Here is a 21,160-nt window from a genome sequence, read left to right as displayed (position 1 = left end):
ACCTGAGCTTCCCAGGACTGCCCGTCTCGCCTTCGCCCACCCCTGTGTCCAGGGCGAATGCAAATCCTCTCAGAACGGCTGCGTCTTTCTCCCCCTGCTTCATGTTTAAATGCTTGCAGAACTCCAGGGCCATGAACATGCTGGGCTTTTCTACGTGCACGTTGCTGGTAGTTTAGACGCCCTGTCTCTACACCATTCTTTTCGTTCTTCCAGTCACACCTCACATTCAATATTATTTTATATTAATTTCAGGTGTACAGCATAGTGGATAAACGTTTATACAACTTACACAGCGATCCCCTGATGTTTGCAGGACCCACCTGGCACCATACACAGTTATGACAATTATATTGACTCTATTCCCTGTGCTGTACTTTACATCCTCCTGACTATTTCATAACTACCAATCTGTTCTTCTTAATCTCGTTACCTTCTTCACTCAGCCCCCTAACCCACCTCCCATCTGGCGAGCCTCAGTTTGTTCTCTGTATCTATAAGTCTGGTTTGTTTTTTTCACTTATGTTGTTCTTTATATTTCATGGAAGTAGAACCATATGGTATTTGTCTTTCACTGTCTGGCATTTTTCACTTAGCATAATACCCTCTAGGTCCACAGAGGCCTAACAAACCCTTTGTTTTACAGAGACCTTTCAGCTGTGGAAGTAAACACCCCTGTTTCACACGTCTGGTTCCTGAACCACAGGTTTCATTTCCAGCCTGTGGAGTGTATGTAGCACGTCCCATCCTTCCCTGGCGCAGCGCTTCCTTATTTTGCAAGAAGTTGAGATATTACTATCAAATCAGTTCAAGGAAAAGCAGTTTAACGCCAGGACATTTACTCTGGCAGTGTCTTTGAGAATCCAGTGAAAATTATGGACCCCTCCCCCCAAAAAGAAAATGCAAACAATATTTTGACAGGAAATGTAGGGAATGTCTATACCCCTGAAAACTCTGGAAAACTGCTCTTTTTCAAAAAATGTCTTTAGTTTTAGGACAGAATTCTTAGCAAAGGCTGAGTCTCTAAAATGTGAAAACAAATTTAAAGGTATTATGTGAAGCCAATTAATGACACTTCATGTCAAATTACTGATAAAACAGATTTTCAATATAATAACAAAAAACTATTTGTATTATTTACATTATATCTGAAAGATTATGTATAAAATCTGAATCAGTATTTAGAGATTAAAGCTTCACTGATTGCCCTTTGAGCTTAAGCTGCCATTTAATTTAGAAATTAAATATATTCATCATCAGATTTATTTTTTCCAAATTTGTGTGTGGCCAAAATATTCTGAGAGTAAAAGGAGAAACCCCACAAGACCACGACCATCTCCATCGGGTCACACACAGTGTTCATATGCGACACTCCTGTGATAGCAGGTCACAGACAGGATGCGGGGATTTCCGTTTGCCCGCGAAAGCCAGCATTTTGACAACCGGCTGCCAGTGAAGCTGGTCTTGCTGCTGTGCAACACAGACTTTATGGAGAAACTTCTCTTTGTCTCTGCTGCCACCCAAAGGGATGTTTTAGAAAGATAACTACACACACACACACACACACACACACACACACACAACTAAAAGACTGTAGGGAAAGGGATAGAAGCACAAAATCAAAGCCCATTATCTCTTGTCGGTGGACAGTTAATTACACAGCCCCCTGTTCTAACAAATACACAAAACTCCACAGTTATGACGGTTTTAGTGTTTTAAATTTCATGAAAGCAGGAATCTTGGCTGTGCTGTTCCCCGACATCTCGAAAACTTCTGATATGTTGTGGTGCTTCGATAATGAGCTCCTGAATGAAAAAAAAAATCTACTACTCAATAAAACCGGAGAATAAAACATCTGCCCATCCCTTACTATGTTACCCTGGGCAAATCAATTCAGTTTTCTGAGTGTCCGTTATTTCTAGAAAATGAGGGGGTAAAATTGAGTCTTTGTAAGGCCCCTTCTAATGTTCCCAGTCTCTGTGATTCCACTTAGTGGAGGGGCACTTTCTCCAAAACAGCGAGGCTTTGCTCCTTTTAGGCACTGAGATTGACAATTGGCCTGAGTAGACCCCTCACGTGCTATGGACATTCACCAAGAGGCAGGAAGTGAGCGACACAGGGTAGAAATAGGAGAGATGGCTTCTGGGAAGGGGCAGCGCCGACGGCAGTAGTGAATCCAGGAATCCTAGGCCAGGACTTCAATCTCTGGAGGGGAAGGAATATGCCATCTTATGAAATGTAATCCAGTTATTCTTTGTATTCTTTATGAAGCCACGGTCCTGTAATTAGGTATGGCGTGGACGGCACCCAGACTTTCTGGTGGTTCAATGTGCCTGAAGCTGTGATATACTGATATCTCTCCCCCAGTGTATGAGATCATATTTTTCACCACAGCCTCCGAAAGAAAACAGAAAATCAAGTTTTGGTTAGACAGTTTAAAAGAAACTTTGTGTAAGGGCATCTGTTCAGTCTTCGAGTAATTTGTGTCCTTACATGGCATCATGTTAATCAACCCAGATTTCGGTGGGGTTTTCTTGGAGGAGGGTAGGAGAGGTGGAAATATTTTTACTCTTGTAGAAAAGGTATTATAGATTAGAGCTTATCTCATTTAATATTTCCCACCATTTTTCTCTCCTCAGGGAAATGATTCTCAGACTTCAGCACGCATAAAACTCAGCTGGCGTGCTCATTAAGAATGCAGGTTCCTAGGCCCTCAGCTACGGCTCTGGACAGAACCTGGGGATTTGCTAGTTTAACGGTTAGCACAGCAGATTCAATGCAGGCGTGCGGAAGGACCGCCTAGCAGCTCCCTTCTAGACAGACCTGTAAAATAGGCATTGGTTCCTCCTTCCTTTTTCTCGTCATCATGTGATAGCATTGCACCCTCTAGTGGACAATTTTATTCAGATGCCTTGCTCAAAACAGGAAATCCCATCTCGTAAACTCCTTGAAACGAAACGATGGGAAATCAAGAGAAGGGCCCTGGCTGGCGTGGCTCAGCGGCTTGAGCACGGGCCTGTGAACCACACGATGGTGGTTCGATTCCCAGTCACATGCCTGGGTTGCAGGCCGGTTCCCGGCGGGGGACTTATGGGAGGCAACCATACAATGACGTTTCTCTCCTTCTCTCTAAAGATAAATAAATAAAATCGTTAAAAAAAAAAGAAAAGGTTTTAAGAAAATGGTATAATACAACATGAAACCCACAAGTATTTAGATATATATTTAATATGTAACATACATACATTTTATAGAAGAGGAAATTTTCATCCTGATAGAGTTGACTGAATAATAGAGTTAAACTGTTTTTTTACAAATATTTTAGTAACTGTGAATTTACTGGCCACAGTATTTTTAGGGCATTCTTATCTGGAAGCTTGATATGCTCACATAACAGTTTTCAGCATATTCGTACAATAACTTAGACCTTCAAATTGCTCCCTGCTGGGCATCTTTTAGTACCTGGTGGCCCTTTGGCACCTCTTCATGTTGGCTTCTAACACCCACGGCTGTTTGGATGTCTGCTTTACACACTGTGGCTCCCATCTCTCTGAGAAATGCTGCTTATTGGTGCTAATACTTCAAGGGTCACAAACTCAGTTGCCCACAGGCACCTAGCAGGTAATACAAGTGAGTAAAGTAGGCAGAGTGGTGGGAGTAAAGCAAAGTGAAATTTGTTACATTTCAGGGACTCATAACTAATTCTAATTTTCTAAAGCCCACTCTGGGTCTAGTAAAACATCTGTGAGCCAGATGACGTGTCATTTCCTGAACCCGGTGGGGACCCCGGGGTCCCCCAGGGGTTTAGAACATGCTATGGGCGAACTGCTGACAGATGTGTTCTCGTCTCATTCTAACCACAGCCCAGCACAAGGGGCAGTGTCACTGTCCTGATTTTACCAATGAGAACACGAGAGCTTAAGGAGGTGGGTTACCTCCCTAAAATAGTCGAGATTTCCTGCTCAGGGTTTCAGTCCAGGTCTGCCTGACCCCAGTCACTGTGCCCCTGGGCCTCCCGGAGTGTGTGGCTTCTTGCTGTCTTCATGAGCTTCTTTCCTCACCCGTGACCCCAACCCAACCCCCTGCTCCCCATATCTCCCCACATCGCCCCTTCTTTCGCAACATCTGTGTTCTCTTGGCTTCTGATTCTACTGGGGTCTGTGTTTGAACAACTTCTCTTCTGGTAGTTGGAACCCCTGTCTGCATCAGTGAGCCGCAGTTCTTAGTAACTGATAGCTCCCACTGCAAGCAAGCATTTCAATACAACGTGTTTGTACTATTTCTTTAAATAAGTGTACCTGTTTTTAAAGATTTAAAATGGTTGGATTTTTTTTTTTTTGTCGAACGTTGAATGTGATCTCTTTTAACACCTCTACTTTTCTACTCAGTTGTACTTTTCCAAGTACTTTTTGTAAATACAGTAAGGTGAGCTCTCTCAGTGAACTACTGTTATGTCAGATGGTCTCGAAAATTGTTTCGGAAAAAGCAAACATCGAGTCTTCATCTATGGAAAGCCAAGTTAATTACCTTTGAGGGAAAAGAAGTATCTCTTTTACTTATCGATTGCAGGAGCTTCTTGGGTGTTGCAATCACTAAAATAGCTCAATGAAGGTGCCTGGGGGGCAGTTCCGGATACTGTGGGTAAGGTACTGCATTACTCAGAGAAGACTAGTTATAACCCACACACTCACATCAATGTTTCCATTTGATCTGGAATCTTTGAGTCCCTGTTTGTCCCTTTGTGAGAAATGTCACCCAGAACAGTGTTTCTTTGGGAAGAATTAACATAACATTTTGAATTAAATTTCCAGACAAAATTATGAAAACTTACTGGGGCATATATTTGTAACCTGTGATATTTTTTTTCAATCCTAAGAAAAAAGAAGCTATAATTGTGCAGTCTTTTAAATGAATTTACCTTGTATTTGCACAGTAACTCACCCACTTACTTTCTTTGTACAAATAGTTAACAAAAAAAAAAACTGTATTTTTCTATTAAGAGATTAATTTTTCAGAAAAGTCTGTACCTGGAAAATAGACAGGGACTGGGGGCTTTGGCTGCCTTAATTCCGCATGAACAGATCCGACTCATCCTCTCCATCCTCCCACGATGTTTTCGACAAGGAGGTGAAGACAGCGCCCAGTCGGATGTGTGCTGCAGGCCCCCAGTTAGGATAACCATTCCCTGAATTCTTCTTAGGCATCTGATACTGTTCTGCACTAACACACATTAACTCTCCTAAATTTGACCCAGTAAACTCCCCCATAATAGGATAAACAGAGAGGATCAGAAAATTTTAAACAGTTCAAGTGTAGTTTTGCACTTACACTGGACGGATGAAATGACCAGGGGGAGCCTGCAAAATGGTTGGCTGGTAGCTTCTGGGTCTTGTTGTCCGTGGGAGAAATAAAAATATTAAAAAATAAAAACAAAAAAAAACAAAAACAAAAAACAATGACGCGTTAGGCTTGGCGCCTCCTGGTGTCAGTGGTTTGCTCTAGCACTACATAGATTTGCTGGTAATTCTGGTTTTTCTAGCTGTTACCGAAGCTGGAGAATGTAGTGGAACTGTCGGGAAGAAAAGGAAACCGATGTAGTTAAGCAGCCCCTTTCCTGTATAGTTTGATATTGGGCAAATAAACTGCCTTTAGTCTTCACTGGTACAAGGATTTAAAAAACATTCTCATTAGGCAGTCTTTTTAAATCTACCTTTTAGGACAGAATATAAATATAAGTAATTTAAATTAGAAAACCTGCAGCATTTTATTTAGCTAGATGAGAGATTTCACAGAAACAATTTTGCATTAATTTATATTCCAATGGGGATATCCTTTCAGAAAAATACAGTGGCATTTTTCGATAACAGTTTACACTCAGTCTTATTCTGGATTAGTTTCAGATGTACAGCAGAGTGGTTGGACAGTCACGTGCTTTACAGAGCGGTCTCCCCGATACTTCAAGTACCCACGTGCCCTGCACATATTTATCACAATATTATTGACTGTATTCCTTATGTTGCGATTCACATCTCTGAAACTATTCTGTAACGACCAGTAGCGTTTTTCTAAGGGAACAACAGAGTTCTGGTTAATTCCTTCTACCGTTGAGGGGTTTCCCCAAGGCACCAAACGATAAGGCAGGTACCAAAGACCCAGCGATTACAAAGCCTAAAGCTAGTTCCAAGACCTCCTGTGTAGGAGGTAAGATTTTGTAAAACTGGCATTGCCTACCTTAGCATATGCCCCGTTGTGAAGGCTTTAAAGCAGGGGGGTCAAACTCATTTTCACCGTGGGCCACATCAGCCTCCCGATTGCCTTCAAAGCATGGAATGTAACTTCAGGACTGTGTGAAGGTAACTAGTACTTAACGAGGGGCAGGGAGCTCTGTGCTGCCCTGGGGTGGAAACAAGGTTCAGGGCTGAATAAAATAAGCTGGAGGGCCGGATTCAGCCCCCTGGGCGGAGGGGGGGGGGCAGGGGGGCGGGGGGGGCGGGGGGCGGTCTTGTGTTTGACACCTGTGCTTTAAAGAGAACTTGACGACTGGAAGGCTTATGGGGCAGGTGGGGAGTTGTTAGTGTGAAGGGTTATGGAGAGCCACTGCTAAGCTGGGCTGTGGGGCCTTCCCTGCTTGAGCATTTCCACCGGCTTCACTGAGAGAACCTGGAGAAATATGTGTTACCTTAAAATAGAGAGACCGGAGGGCGAGTATTTGACTCAGAAATAACCTAAATTGGAAAGGCTGCGGCCATGGCCTTCTGAGGGTGGCAAGGCCAACGCGACCATGACCTCGCTGCGTCGGGGAGACAGCTGTGCTTCATCCACTGCAGGGCACAGCCACCGGAGCTCCATTTCCAAGTGCAGCGCGAAAATGAGCATCTCTAACAGGTGCCAGGGGATGTGGCAGGTATTGCTGCCCCGCCCCCAATGAGGCGCTCCCCTCCAACAGCCTCTCTACAGGGGCCACAACAGTAAATATTAGCACACAATATTTTATAAAACTTGGCAGGGGAGTGCAAATGACTGTGTGTGTATTATCACTTTGCTATCACAAAATCTTTTGTTAACCGGTCTCAAATATCAACATCCCAAAGAGTAAACTAAGGCCTCTTCATGCCAACTTTGTTAAAACAATATTTCTCGACCCGTTCCTTATGTGGAGGCTTGTAAAATTTGTTCTTATTTTGTACATAAATCTGAAAATGCAAGGGTATGAATGAACATTATGTTAAAATACATTTATTTCTGGCGATGCTTTGTGCTGACGATCGTATACAGTAATATGAGTGTGCGGCAGGGGGCGCTGTGGCATCACATTTACGTGTGTTCTGTCCAGTGAATAGTTGAAGAGTCCCTGTAAGGATTTATAAAGGGAAGTAGGAGTGTTGGATGGTCCTTTCACGCTTCATTTCTTTTTAAAATACTGCTTAGATTAAGAAGTGACAACTTCAGAATTTCTATTGTCTGGAACCAGGAGTCTTTACATGATGCGATCCATCCTTGTCAGCCCCCCTGATACTCTATTTGAGGCTCATTAATTTGGAAGAATGCGTTTCAGCCACTGCATCAAAATGCTCCTCAAATTTGAGACCTAATTTGAGCATTTTTTTTCCTAAAGCCAGTTTTAGAAAAAAACGCTCAAATTAGGGTTGAGTTGATATGAATACTTTGTCACTGAAGGCATTCTCACCCACTTGAGACATTTAGAAAATTGGAACATGTAAAACTGCTCTTTTTAAACCATTCCACACTTTTTATTTGGTCATATTGAATACTGAGGTAGTTCAAGAACTAGTTATTCAGTCACAAAATGCTATAACCAAATGATAATATTCTATTCTATAATTATACAGGTGAGTCAAATTGATGTTACAATAAATCAATAACAAAACAAAATTTTAAAAACCAGACTTTCACAGATATGTGAAGTTTTGATAAAAGCTAAGATATACAAACTAAAATCTTCTCAATTTAATATGAGTTCATTAAAAGCAGATTCCAGATTGAAGCATATGGTTTACCCCAGCTACATCACTAAGAGCTCTCCATTATTTACTTGAAATACTATGTAAAATATAGTTTGATGAAAAAGAAAGTCCAAGCTGAGATATAATTTTTAATTGGCTTTAACAAATCTTCGTAAAGAAAACTGTATGATGACTGGCCAGTAAAAGGAGAGAAACAGATAGTCTTTGTCAATAAAACATTCATTTCTCTAACATGTTTAAGCTTTCTGGAGCATCATAATCAGACCTGACATATTGTGTTCTCTTCCAAACGAAGTCACAGAATCTTAGTCATCAAACTGGAAGGGAGGTTGGGAGGACTCTATTTGAGTCACTGACCAGGACTTGCATTTGACGGCAAGTGGCAGAGTCCTGAGGAATGAGGCTTCATGGGACAGGGCATTACTGTCCTTGCATGTAAGTGGCGTCCAAAGGAGCTGCTGCTGACAGGGCTCAGGGCTCCCCAATTTTCAAGACTCTTCCTGGAGGTGGCATGATGACTGTTGGGACTCTTACTGTCGATTATAAGTTCCAGGTAGCAAAGAAAAGAAGATGGAGGAAGGGAGGAAGGGACAATTCCTGGGCCAGGATGGCAGCATCTCGAGATTCAAGTAGATAGCCACTCATATCTCATTGTTGGAAGACAGCCAACGTCCTCCTCTGCCAAGGAAGGCTGGGAAGCCGCTTTCTGCAGGGCACGATGCCAACCCTCAAAGAATTACCAGTCTGTTAATAAAGGAAGAGAAGAATGATAACCGCTGCTAAAGCTCTCTGCTGGAGCCTCGGCCACGATTTGCATCTTTTAATGAAGCAGGTGGTCCCAGAGAAATTAAAGGACTCTGCCAATGTCAGAGACCCAGGACTTTATGGAACATGATTTAGGCCCTCTTGTTTTCCACTGAGTTGTTCATGGAATTTTATACGGGAGTCGGGTGGGGCCTTCGAAGTTCTAAAGATTGTGCTTTAACCAGAGCTTAGTAAGTGAAGAATGCAAAGAATCACAGGTTCTTGAAATCATGTTGCCTGGACAATAAAATGAGTGTTTCCTGGATAGAGAGTTGTGAATCCACGTTGGCATTCTCCCACAGATAGTATCCAGCCATTTAAATACTTTATTCGATTTATACATGGAAAAAAGCAGCACTGTATCAGGCTATGCATTCATCCAAGAAGAAATTGTGCATTACTGCTTATAACCTAGTATCACAAAGTGATATGCAGAAACCCGAAAGGAAATGTCTTCTAAAACTTGTACAATAGTACACTTATCCCATTTATGTTACAGACAAGGAAGCAATAGGCTAGCAAGCTGGAATTATGATTTATCGGTAATTCATTTGGAGACTAGGAAGACATCATTTTTATTTTAATATTTATTCAGGTTGTCTTTAATGCCACAGGTTATGATCTCAAGTCTTTCTAAACACGAAGAGTTATTTCTGTATTATAGTGTCCTCTGGCATGCATGTATTTAATATTTTTCCTCCATTTCTGATCGATATGTGGGATATAAATGGGGGGGGCAAAAGTTCTGAGTTAGAAATGCAGTTTTGTGTGATTTGTTTATGATTGCAGTGGGAAAAACTACAGATGACCACGAGCGAAAGGAGGAAAATATTCTGCTCTGTCACGTTCCACGTCATCGCCATCACCTGTGTGGTCTGGTCTCTGTATGTACTAATAGATCGGACCGCGGAGGAAATCAAGCAAGGCAATGATAATGGTAAGAGCATGTGCGTCTCTTCTTTTTTTCCTCTCTTGGAATCTTTGACGATACCCAGAACTGGATAGGGAAACTATTTCCCCAGTTTACCTTCATGAATGAAACACTAGCAAAAACCAGCACTGCAAACTGAGTCTTCTCCCATTATGCCACTAATTAATACTCTGACTATAAAGCATTCGATATGTGGAGTCCTGAGCTGAGATCTGAGGTTCATGATCAAGTCCGTGTAGACCTTAGTAGGCAGAAATACTCGTATGTCATCCACTACTCCCAACTTTCCCAGAACGGAGTAAGGATCGGGTTCTTCCTGATGTGCAGAGGCAAACGGTCGGAAACATGGAAGGGTTTTATTTAATTCACCCTAGTCGTTGCTTCTTTTAAAACATGAATAAGATGATACTCTAGTAGACAATGTTATAGCTTGTTAATTAATACTCTATAGTGTGATAGAGTGGGTTAACACTATGGTTTGAGATTTTAAACATACCAGGTTTGATTGTGAAGTCTGAGAAGAAGAATGTTTAAAAATCATTAACGCATATTCTAACATGTAAAATGGATAGGTCGTTTAAAATAGATTATTTCACTTCTAAAAGCAGACAGCTCTCTTTCTCGCCAGGCTCTACAACTTTGGCATATATCCGCAATCGTAAAATACTGAGAACTATTCCCTTGGTCCCCGCCGTCCACGCGGTGGGCAGGGCTGGTGTGGGAGGGGAGGAAGAAATAATATTAAGCTCCAGGTGAATGTGATAGGAGAAATTGTCCAGGTAATAACAGAGAAATTACCAGGTAATAACACAGGTAATTTCACAGTATTATGAAAATGTTTATGCACCTTATTCAAAAACAGAGAAAAATTAAAGAAAGGTGAAAAGTGAGGAAAAGAAGAGGAAAAAAATAAATGGGAGAGCTTTGTGACTTTTGTGATTTATAAAAACAGGAGAGAGTGTTGCATTCTCACACTTGCCCTCATGGTGGCAGCAGTGCGCAGCCTCCGTTGTTCTCTCGGGAGTTCAGAAACGGTAGGCTTGGAGGCCTGTAACTAACTGGGACAGTGAGGACTTGCCTGGGGGCCTGTAACTGGGACGGTGAGGACTTGCGTGAGGCACTCGGAGGTGGTTTAAGTAGTTTCGGTGCGGAAGGACGTCCCAGAGAGGAGTGGTGATAGAGTTACAGATCTCACTGTAAAAGAATGTCTTCTGAAAAAAAAAATGAAAGCACTGTAGCTAGAAACAGACAGGTAGGGTGAGGTTTTGTTTTGTTTTTGACTCAACCTTAACTCATTTTTTATACAATTTATATCAAACTATATTGTTTGCAATCACATTATGCATTGTTCCCAAGATGCTGTATTAAGTAATTTCCAAGAGGGTAGGAATTCTTTTTTTAAATCCACATCCCCTATATTTACGGGCCAAGTCACAGAAAATGTGCCAGAAACACCGCGTTGCCCATGTATGGAAACAGAGGCATTCCATCGCCATCCCCACCTTCCTATAGCCAACATGTGGCCTCACGACTCAAGTGCTTTCCTAGCAATCCAGGGCAGGCATGATAACTTAGTATGTGTAGAGGTCTAACTTGGAGTTCAGTATTTCAGAGTACTTGTAAACATGCCCCCAGGCAGCCTGGCCTCTCCCTGGGTCACCCTGACTTGGCAGCTGCCCTAGTCTGCAGGGTCCTTCTGCCTTCCCTCGGCCGCGTGAGAGGGAAAACCTCTCCCAGACAAAGGAAGCAATCTCATGTCATTTCATTCACAGACAGGTCAGAACCCCCCTCGTACATTCATTTACCCAACGTCACTTGAGACATGGGAGCGGAGTGGATGGTGATTGATGAACTTGACAGTCTCAATCCAGAACTCAAGAAACAGCCCCGCTGTTTCCTTCCATTTATCTGACTCTACCTGCTCACCCTCTGGTCCCGTGGAGGTCCTTATGTCTTCAGCTGTTGTGTCTCTGTTGATGATAATCTTCCAAATTTATCCCTAGCTCATGCTGAACTCTAGTCATGCATCTACCTGCCTCTTGAATGCCTGTCTCTGCTTAGAGCCCTTCCAGGCACCACGCTCAGTGTGTCCAGACTCACCATCTCCTACCACTTCCCACTCTGACGCCTGTGGGGAAGGCTTTACTAACACGCAGCGACCGAACCTGGTCCAGTTTTCATGCCTCGTCTCCTCCCTCTCCCACACTTCCACCTTCAGTCAGTCACCAAGTCCTATGTATTCTGCCCCGTGTGCCTCTGGAATCTGCCGATTTCTCGCCTCCCCCGCAGCTGCCATCCCCGTGCAAACTATCATACCTTTTACTTGAAAACGGCAATAGCTTCTTAACTAGATTCTAGCTGTTCCCACTTTCAACCCCTGCTCAATAAGGTGCTCCCAGCAAGCTTACAAAATATAAACATCCTACCCCTAGTTAGCCATTATTAAAATACTCATATGCCCCAAACTCTTCAATGGGACTCTCTGCCCCACCATGGCCTAGCTGTAGACAATTATGCCAAACGTCCATCAGCTCCCCAAATCTGCTTCGAGACCCTTGCTGAGCTTTGCTCTCTGCATGAAACCCGTCCCCCAGCTTCTCCTGTCCACCACCATACACTCAAATACACCACCCACCTCACACTAACCAGCCCCCCCATCCCCCCACCACCGCCTTTGCAGTTCACTCCCTCAGGGACACCTCGTTCAGCTGCCCACACTAGAGTCATTGTTACTAGCACAGTGATTCTCAAAACGTGTTTCCTGGACCAAGACCATCAGCATCTCCTGGGCACTTGTTGGAGAAATGCAGATTTTGGCCTCTTTCCACCCCAGATCAGAACCAGAAATTCTGAGAGTGGAGCCCAGCTATTTGTGCTTAAGAAGCTAAGTGATTGCGATGCCCTCCACACGTGGAGAACCAGGTGTTCCTATAGCAACGTGCACTTAACCCTCCTCTCCCACCCCTTATTCCACCTGGATTGCCTAATTTGAATTACCTGGGAAGCTTCTCGGCCACTACAGAGCCTCAGTTTTATCCCCAGAGGTTTAGATTTTATCACCCTTGAGTGATTCTCTTGTGCATCCAGGCTGAGAAGCCCGGCCCCGTCAGGACACCTTATTGCAGAGGCTCATTTAACTGCCTGCCCCTCACCCACAGCCTCTGAGCTCCGAGCGGGTGGAGCAGCCAGTCTCGCTCCGGGGCACCTCTGGTGCTGAGCATGCGCCGGGGTCCCGGTGACCCAGTCGCTGCCGCAGAAGCAACGTTTAAGCGTGAATGCCTCCTACTCAAGCTTTCCCATTGTTAATCTTCCTTTCACATATTTTCTTCAAATATTTTTCTTTCTCAGTTCTGGGTAGATGCAGAATTTCAGAAAAAGAGTCTCTTCGTGGGCTGTTAGTCAGATTCCTTAGATTTCCCAAGAGAGACGCTTGAGCGACAATCAAAGGTCACTTTCCATAAATATGTTCAGATGGGCAAGAGTCAGCTCTCTGCCATAGACTTCTAAAAATTATTTTCGGTTTCTTAGAGGCAAGTGAAAATTAGATAGCTTTTTTCTTTGATGTTCAGAGTTTTTGAATTCAAAAGCAAGATATTTATGAAGAAGCAGTGCCCGTGGCTATTTCTACAAAGCTACTTGCCCAGGGGACGAGTCCCAACTCAGCCAATTTCAAATGGAAACCACAGTGATTTTTGTAAATGGTATCATGTGTGCTTATGTCTAAATTGTCTTTAAAACCTGGCTTCCCAGAGCACGGGCAGGTGGCCGCCTGTGTGAGCTGTAATTATTTTCATCCCCCTCTGGCACTGGGACTGCAAAGGCTGACCCTGAAACTACCTGCGAAGTTTGGGGGGGGAAACTGTACCAAGTCAACATAATTTCAATCCGTCTCGAAAACCTTCAAAGGTATTTGAATAGGAACAAGTTGTCCTTCTTCCACCAGAACCGAGGTTGACTATAAAATGGCGATGTTCTGAACTACCGTATCAATCCTGAAGGAAAAAACCCCCTTCATGTTTTTAAATGGCTGTTCTTTCAGATGAAATACGCATGATGCCCAGACAGCTCTCACTTCACTCTTTTTCTTGTCACCTGTGAAAGGTGGGGGGGGGGGGGGGGAAGGAAAGAAAGAAAAAGAAAAAGAAAGAAACATGGTACTCGAAACTTCTATAACATCCTGAATTACCCATGTTGTCAACTCTAATCTGGGAGAAAAACTGCTCTTGTGCCTTGTCTTTGTGTATTCTAGAAGAATGCTCGAGTATGCTCTTTGTGTGTTGAAAATAAAACAAAACACAGACCAAGAAAAAAAATAACGGTTTTATACTATCTATGAAAAAAAACCCCGTAGGTATAGATTTTAATGATGCCTCAGAATTACTTAAATGTATACATCATAAAAGACCAGCATAACCAATTGATATTTTTCCCCCATGACTGATTCTTCTGCACGCCTCTGTGTGTCTTTGGGGGTAGGGACCATGATTGGAGGGACGCCTCTATGTGTCTCCAGGGTAGGGACGATCCAGAGAGTACTTGGCATTAGCTGAGGCTCCAAAATCTTGGCCGGCTGTGGCTGAGTTCAGTGGATAGGAACTATGGTTCTAACCATCTGTTTAGAGTATGCGTTAAAAGTCACTTCCCAGCAATCCATACGGTACCTTCCTTTTCAGCATTACTGTTTAAACTCTTCCTTTTAAAATTAGTTACATGGGCTGTTATTCACAATCCAAATACTGTATGGTCAACACTGAGTTGGGCTGGTTGTCAGAGGCCAAGGCCCTCGTTTGGCCTTGGTCACTGACTGGCTAGTTATTGTGAACAAAATAATTATCACTCTTAAGCGCAATGTTCTCATTTGTCAAAACTAAGTTGGACTGAATACTCTCCAAAATTTCCTTTTATGATTCATCTTTCAAAGATATCGTGAACTTGACCTTGCATCAGATAAATTAAACCATTGTGTTTATACAATAGTGCACGCATAGCATACCTATTTACTCACAGTGAATATTACCATTAAAACAAGAAAAAGGTTACAAATGTGTGAAACTTTCTTCTTCCTTTCTTTCTTCTAAATAATATACCAACCAGAAAAAAGCAACCAGGATAAAAGCAAAGGAGAAAACCACTTCTCAATTCTTCCAGTCCTACACACCCTTATATAGACACATTTTATAACTCTCCATAACCTAAGTACCCACCCAAAAGGATCCCAACTTAACATTTACTTTCTCTAAATACACACTGTCCCTGTCCAGTCACATGGCCTTCTACATAACATGTACAGAACGTGCAGAGAATTCAAATTCACAAGTTGGAAGAGACTTTAGAGATCACAGTTTTAAAGATGAGGAAATCAGTAATTTGCCTTATCTGCTGCTATGTTATAAACACCCACATTGGAGTTTGTGGGTCACCCAGCTGAACTTAAAATTATGCTACAGGGGACTTAGCACCACACGTACCTCCAGTGGAGAGGGGTGAGGACCCCGTTCTACTTCCAGTGAAATATCTTTTCAGAGAAACAATATTGCTGGAAAGGAGATGAGCCTGAAAGGAGGGGCCAGTGGGTAGATCGAAGCTTATAAGCCATCCTCACTGTGGTCTGAAAGTTTGTCATCAGTGTTTCCAAACGCTTCACACCGAGCAGCCACTGAGGCATTTCAGGACCTTTTATTGCCGTTCACTTCCAGGGAGAATGCTGTGCTTTTCCCACAAAGGGAATTAGAATCCCAAGGGTCGCCCAGGGGCCCAGGTTGAGGAGGTGTAGTGCTGACAAACGCCAGTGGCTGGGCCGGCTGCGAACCGGCCGTCGTCGGCACCAGGATCCCTGGGTTTCGTTGCCTAGCGTCCAGGAAGGAGAGCCCGCGGTTGAAGCCCAATGAAGTTAAAAGGGTCTTAGTTTAGGCACCGCTGAAAGCTTTACTCTTCATTGACAACCCATTAAGGCAAAGATGTGAGACATTTGCCATATTTTGCTGTGTATAGTGCACAGGTTTGCCCATGTGTTTCAGGGTAAAATAAGGCTGCACATTATACCTGGGCAGTACTAATGCTGTAGCTCTAGAGATGCTTTTAGTTCTTTTACTTATGCTTATCTGTTAAAAGTGTGACTCCAGAAAGCAACAACAATATCTGTATGCAAAATAATACCCTGAAATATGATCATCGGTTTTCTTTCTAAATATAAATGAATAAGTAAATAAATAATTGCATTACAAATTAAAATGAAAGGTGTTTTTCCCTGACAGTTTGGACCAAAAGCATGGTTGTATATTATACACGGGAGCACATTATACAAGGCAAAATACAGTAAATCACTCAGATGGCAACAACAGTAACAATTTACATTCTTATGGCATTATGTGCCAAGAACTATTAATCACTTAATCCATGCTAAAATCCCTACAAGGTAAATACTAGATTAGCTCCATTTTTAAAGGATGTATCGGTTTTCTTTTGTTGTATAATAAGCATATTACTAATTTTTACATTGATAATATGTTTAGACAATATTATTTTGGCTATATTGGGGGGAAAAGTGGTGGCTTCAGTAACAAAATCTAAAATTTGACTAAATTCTGACTAAAATGAGTGTAACCCTGAATCTCATGTATGTCTGCACCCAGGAACCCGCTTTCTCTGGTGAGATGGGGTTGTTTCTTTCTTTCTCATTTTTTTAAAAGGGAATAAGGCGGGGGGCCACTTATAAAGATGATCTCACACATCTGCTTATTACTTTACCTTGTTAAAAGGGTTTTAAATTCTGATTCCTTCACTCAATCGGTTCACTATCCTTCCTTAAAGATTTAACTACAAGGAATGTCAAAGTAAGTGTAAAAAATCTATGTCACATCTGATAATCAGATAATCTGTGTCATACCTGATCATTTAATATGTGGCCCCAGACCACTCTTCTTCTTCCAGTGTTGTGCAGGGATGCCAAAAGGCTGGACACCCCTGTTTCATTTATATGGCAACATATTCCTTACCCACAAACGGTCGCAGGCGGGCATGGTCTTTTGCAGGAGTCACAGAGAACAGATTCACCAGATCTGGGCTAACAATGGGGTGATAACCTTCTCCTCTTTCTTTAATTCGCAGGCGTCCTTGAATGGCCATTCTGGACGAAACTGGTTGTGGTGGCCATCGGCTTCACGGGAGGGCTGGTCTTCATGTACGTCCAGTGTAAAGCCTACATCCAGCTGTGGCGCAGGCTGAAGGCCTACAACCGAGTGATCTTCGTGCAGAATTGCCCGGACACTGCCAAAAAACCGGAGAAGAGCTGCTCGTGCGCCGTCAGCACGGACCTCAAGGACGCTGTGGTCGTGCCCGTGTCGCAGACGGGGCCGAACTCACTGCCCTCCGCAGAAAGCAGCCCCCCCGAAGTCATCCCCGTGTGACGGAGCCCGGGGCCTGGGGGGAGTCCCTTCGCGGACGAGTATCGTTCCAGCTCTCAGCCACTACGAAGGACAGCAATGGTCCTGAATGACTCGGTCTCCTCACTTCTCCCTCTTCTCCTGACTCAGTTTTCCTAACTCCGCCCAAACAGGAGGAAAAGACACCAGGTGGCCAGGATCCCATGAAGCAGAGTCTAAAGTGTGATACGTGAATGTGAAAAGTGGGTTGAAGAGGAATTTCTAAAACAGTTAAAAACCTCCAGAGCGAGGCACACTCTTCGGCAAAGTTCGTGGTCAGATTGCAGGGGCGCGGGAGCCTTCCCAGCCGCAGGGGCGTGGCTCCGAGTACAGACTGGAATTGCAACGTGTGTGCCTTCCAAGGCCTCCTAGTGTTAACTGTCTCATCTGGAAGTAGCAACCGTGGTCGGCCGTAAGCTTGAAATGGTCCACCTGATCGCTGCGGCCCCTCAGAAGCACAGCTGGGGGATGCAGCCTGTGATTGTCACACTCTGACAGATGATCGATTTTGATGGCGACAGTGCGGTCCAGTTGTTTTGAGAGATGCATGATTTTTAAAAAGATGCAGTACACATTTGAAGATACTAATACTTGGGATTATACTTAAATCAGGAACAAAAGATTTTCAGAGATGTCTAGGGGTTTATTTGGCTCCATTAATTAATAGAAGTTGAAATCTACTATCAGGTTCCATATTTTATCTGGACCCTCTGAAACAGAGTTGTCTCTCAGAACTATATCGTAAGCTCCAAACGCAGGCCAAATATGTAAGTTTTAAATCTCCTAATGGCTCCTTTAGAAAATTTAAAAATAAAAAGGTAAAATTAATTTTAATAATGCAGTTTATTTAATACTATATATCCAAGTTACTTCACCATGGCATCAATATTAAAATTTATTGAGACAGTTTACATCTTTTCTTATGAACCAACTCTTCAAAATTTGATCTGCATCATTTGGTCCTTAGAGCAGGTCTCAATGTGAATTGAGCACATTGCCTGGTGCGGCCCCTCACTGAAGACAGGGCCTGCGATTCATTACACAGTCGAATATTTCAAAACAGCCGCCTAATTCATTGTTTTACCCAAAGTCTCACAAATGCTATAATTTTATAAAGCACTCAATCAAGTTCAACAGCCTGGTTGAAGTTAGGTGAGGTTGTTAAAGAGTGAACAAAACAAAAGTAGAGAAAGATAAAGCAATCTGCCTGCGGCAATGTTCTGAAAGTAACGTGTTTGCTACCAAGAAATGCGTAGCAGAGGGATCAGAGAGGTTACCTATTTTGTTCTTGTCAAATGTGTAAGGCTTAAAAAAAAAATCCACATAAGGCGTCCACTTGACAGATGAGCAGTTTAGCATTTAAACTCTATTTGTAAAAGTTGACAGCATTTCCCTTGCTCAGCTGGGAAGCAGAAACATTCAACAGATTCTGTGATAAGTAATGCATTGAGTTGTTTAGGTTTGACAGTTAAGTTGATTATGGTATTCTTTGCATATTCATGTAAAAGTGAAGCGTGAATGATACTGCAGTGAGCTAGATTACTGATTGTAGATATAGTGGCCCGTCCAAAAGATGTTCTACATTTTAAAAAGGTGACTTATTTTTGTTAGCTGTCATATTTATTGTTGTGAGAAGGCAGCCTTGATGGCCGTGAGGACCAAAGCCTAGGCATGGCCGTGCACAAGTCCGGGTACTGCAACAAGGCACTTTGTGATTGTCCCTGGGCTTGTTCTTCACAGACACCGTGGGAGAGGGGGACAGAGAACCTCGCAGGGAGAAAGATGACGTGGACATCAGTGCTGACCCTGAGTCCAAATAGTCCTGATTCCCAGAAATGAAGAAAAGGGAAACAATGTCCACTCTGTGTGCGGCATGTGTGTACTCATGTCTGTACATGAGAAAAATGGTTTGGGTCGGGAACAAAAGATTTATGACTCATCTTTCTTAAAACTTCTTGTAGGGATGGGGAATAAATGCACAGGGATAAGGAAGCTGAGGTAGATAAACTGGACCAAAATTTCTGTACAAATAAGGACATAAGGGGTGTAATAAAATTATGAAACTTAAACAAACTAAACTCTGGGGCCCATCACCCAAGGGATTAACCTTGATTTGGTGGAACAGTTGATTTTTCTAAGCATTTTACAAATCCATTTTTCCTGTGGTTCAGCAATGGCAATACGCTCTTTACAAATATTCCAGGAGGAAAATCTAGTCGCCAGCCAACAACGAAATAATTTCTCTTGTTTGCTCTGGAAGGAAAAGGATTACCCCCACCAAAAATACCATTTAAATACTGTGCAAACCTGAGCAAGGTAGGCGGGTGCATAGCTCATTTCACAGCGGGAAAAGGATGGGCTCAAACAGGGCCGCGTGTAGGAAGGGCTACCCTTAACACTAAGAAAACATTTCTAAAATAAAAAGTCAAGATAAACATTATTGTATGAATGTTAAAAGATGACAGGGTGTTTTAAAACCACACCTAAATTCTCAAAATTAACTTGTACAGGTTTTCAGTTTTTTTATGAAAAAAATAATGTAGCTCTCTAGGAGGTCAAAATCGACCATATTTTTTAGACTATGAGACGCACTTTTTTACTACATTTTTTGCTTCAAAAATTTTTCTCTTATTTTCCTCCTCTAAAATCTAGGTGCGTCTTATGGTGTGGACCCCAGAAAAATACAGTACATTTTCTTCTATTCTTCTGACCTTTTCGAACCGTGAACTCCTGAATGTAAATCTCTTAAAAAGTTTTTTCTGCAGTGGCTATTTATGGTTCCATCTAAATGATTATGTGCACTTAAAATGTAATGTTGATTATTTTCTTCTTATGTTCTGTGTGGCAATGGTACATTAGTCCTTTCTGTGGAAAGATTTGGCTTTTGTGGACTGGATATGCCCTTCAAAAAGAAAATCTCTCCAGAATGATGGTTTTTCAAGCATGTTTTTCTGCTCATAAAAAAATAAAATGGAATGGAGACAAAGGACTGAAACTGAAGAATGGGCTTATAGTTCTGTTAAAAACTTTGGCTTTTTATAATAATGAATCTATAGTATTATCAATACCATACATCACAAACATTTATGCTGTTAATTTTTTTAAGAAATGTCACTTTTATTGTCTAGGATCAAAGTTTAAATTGCAAAGGATTGAAATTCAAGTATCTTTTTTTTATAAGTGAAGCCCAAAAGGCCATGAAGCTTAAGTACAAACACAAACAAAACCAAAATGAAAAAGAAAATCAAAACAAAGTGATCCCATCAGCCTGAGATATAGCCATGGAGACACTGAGTGAAGATTAGCATGTACCGAGAATCCTTCAAAATGCCCCAAGATTAAATCTCACTCTGAGCTGCTGTTACATGTAGTTATGGTTCCAGAGAGATGGCCTTGTTGTTAATTTGTTTTGCAAAAGGTCCTTGGGTGCCCCTCAAACAGCTACTCTTGGGTTGGAAAATTCGCTCATCAGAGAACAATGACATCATTATTATACCTGTCTTGGGGTTGAGAGGGGAAGATTATTCCATCGGCCTGACATAGTTTACTTGTCCTTGCCTTGCCAATGGATACTTTGGGACAATGTGGAGCTCTTAAAACTTACAATTATCATTATTGTAGTTGTTATATAATAATTGTGTAGGACTTACACTTTAATTAAGAAAGATGAAAACCTTTTTTCTTAAGTCAGCCCAAAGGTGCTATTTTACAATATCAATGCAGTTGAAAGGGTGTCCTGTTGTTTTTTTTGGGCTGCAGAGTTGCCTCACATCTGAAGAAAGCCCATTTTGAAATTGAATCTTGCATTAAAACAACAAGAAAAAATTGTTTTAGTTGTGTGCAATTTTTGAGATTGAGCATTTGTACTTTTTTGGTTTTACCTGATTCTCTTGCATTAACAATGTACCGTTTTGTGAATAATGTGTACTAAGGCAAATTAAGGAAAAGAAAATTATCTGTGACAGACTTTGTATATTAAACAAGTGACTCATACCTTTGTTGTGTTTTCTACAGTTTTTGAT

The 21,160-nt window shown here is 42.2% G+C and overlaps 1 protein-coding gene across 1 annotated transcript in view; it reads left to right on the top strand.

Moving 5' to 3' along the window:
• MARCHF1 (membrane associated ring-CH-type finger 1) overlaps positions 1–21,131 on the top strand; it is a 244,950-nt gene extending 223,819 nt beyond the window's left edge. Inside the window, exons 5-6 of the mRNA XM_037058324.1 lie at positions 9,576–9,723; positions 16,825–21,131. Of these exons, the coding sequence (XP_036914219.1) occupies positions 9,576–9,723; positions 16,825–17,123 (447 nt within the window). The 3' untranslated portion in view covers positions 17,124–21,131. The remainder of the gene's footprint in view (positions 1–9,575; positions 9,724–16,824) is intronic.
• The last annotated feature ends 29 nt before the right edge of the window (positions 21,132–21,160 follow it).

The sequence above is a fragment of the Sturnira hondurensis genome, unplaced genomic scaffold (genome assembly GCF_014824575.4).
Source record: "Sturnira hondurensis isolate 20B ecotype Veracruz unplaced genomic scaffold, ASM1482457v3 Scaffold0010128, whole genome shotgun sequence".
In the NCBI taxonomy this organism is placed as follows: domain Eukaryota; kingdom Metazoa; phylum Chordata; class Mammalia; order Chiroptera; family Phyllostomidae; genus Sturnira; species Sturnira hondurensis.
This window is presented reverse-complemented; position numbering and strand designations above follow the sequence as displayed.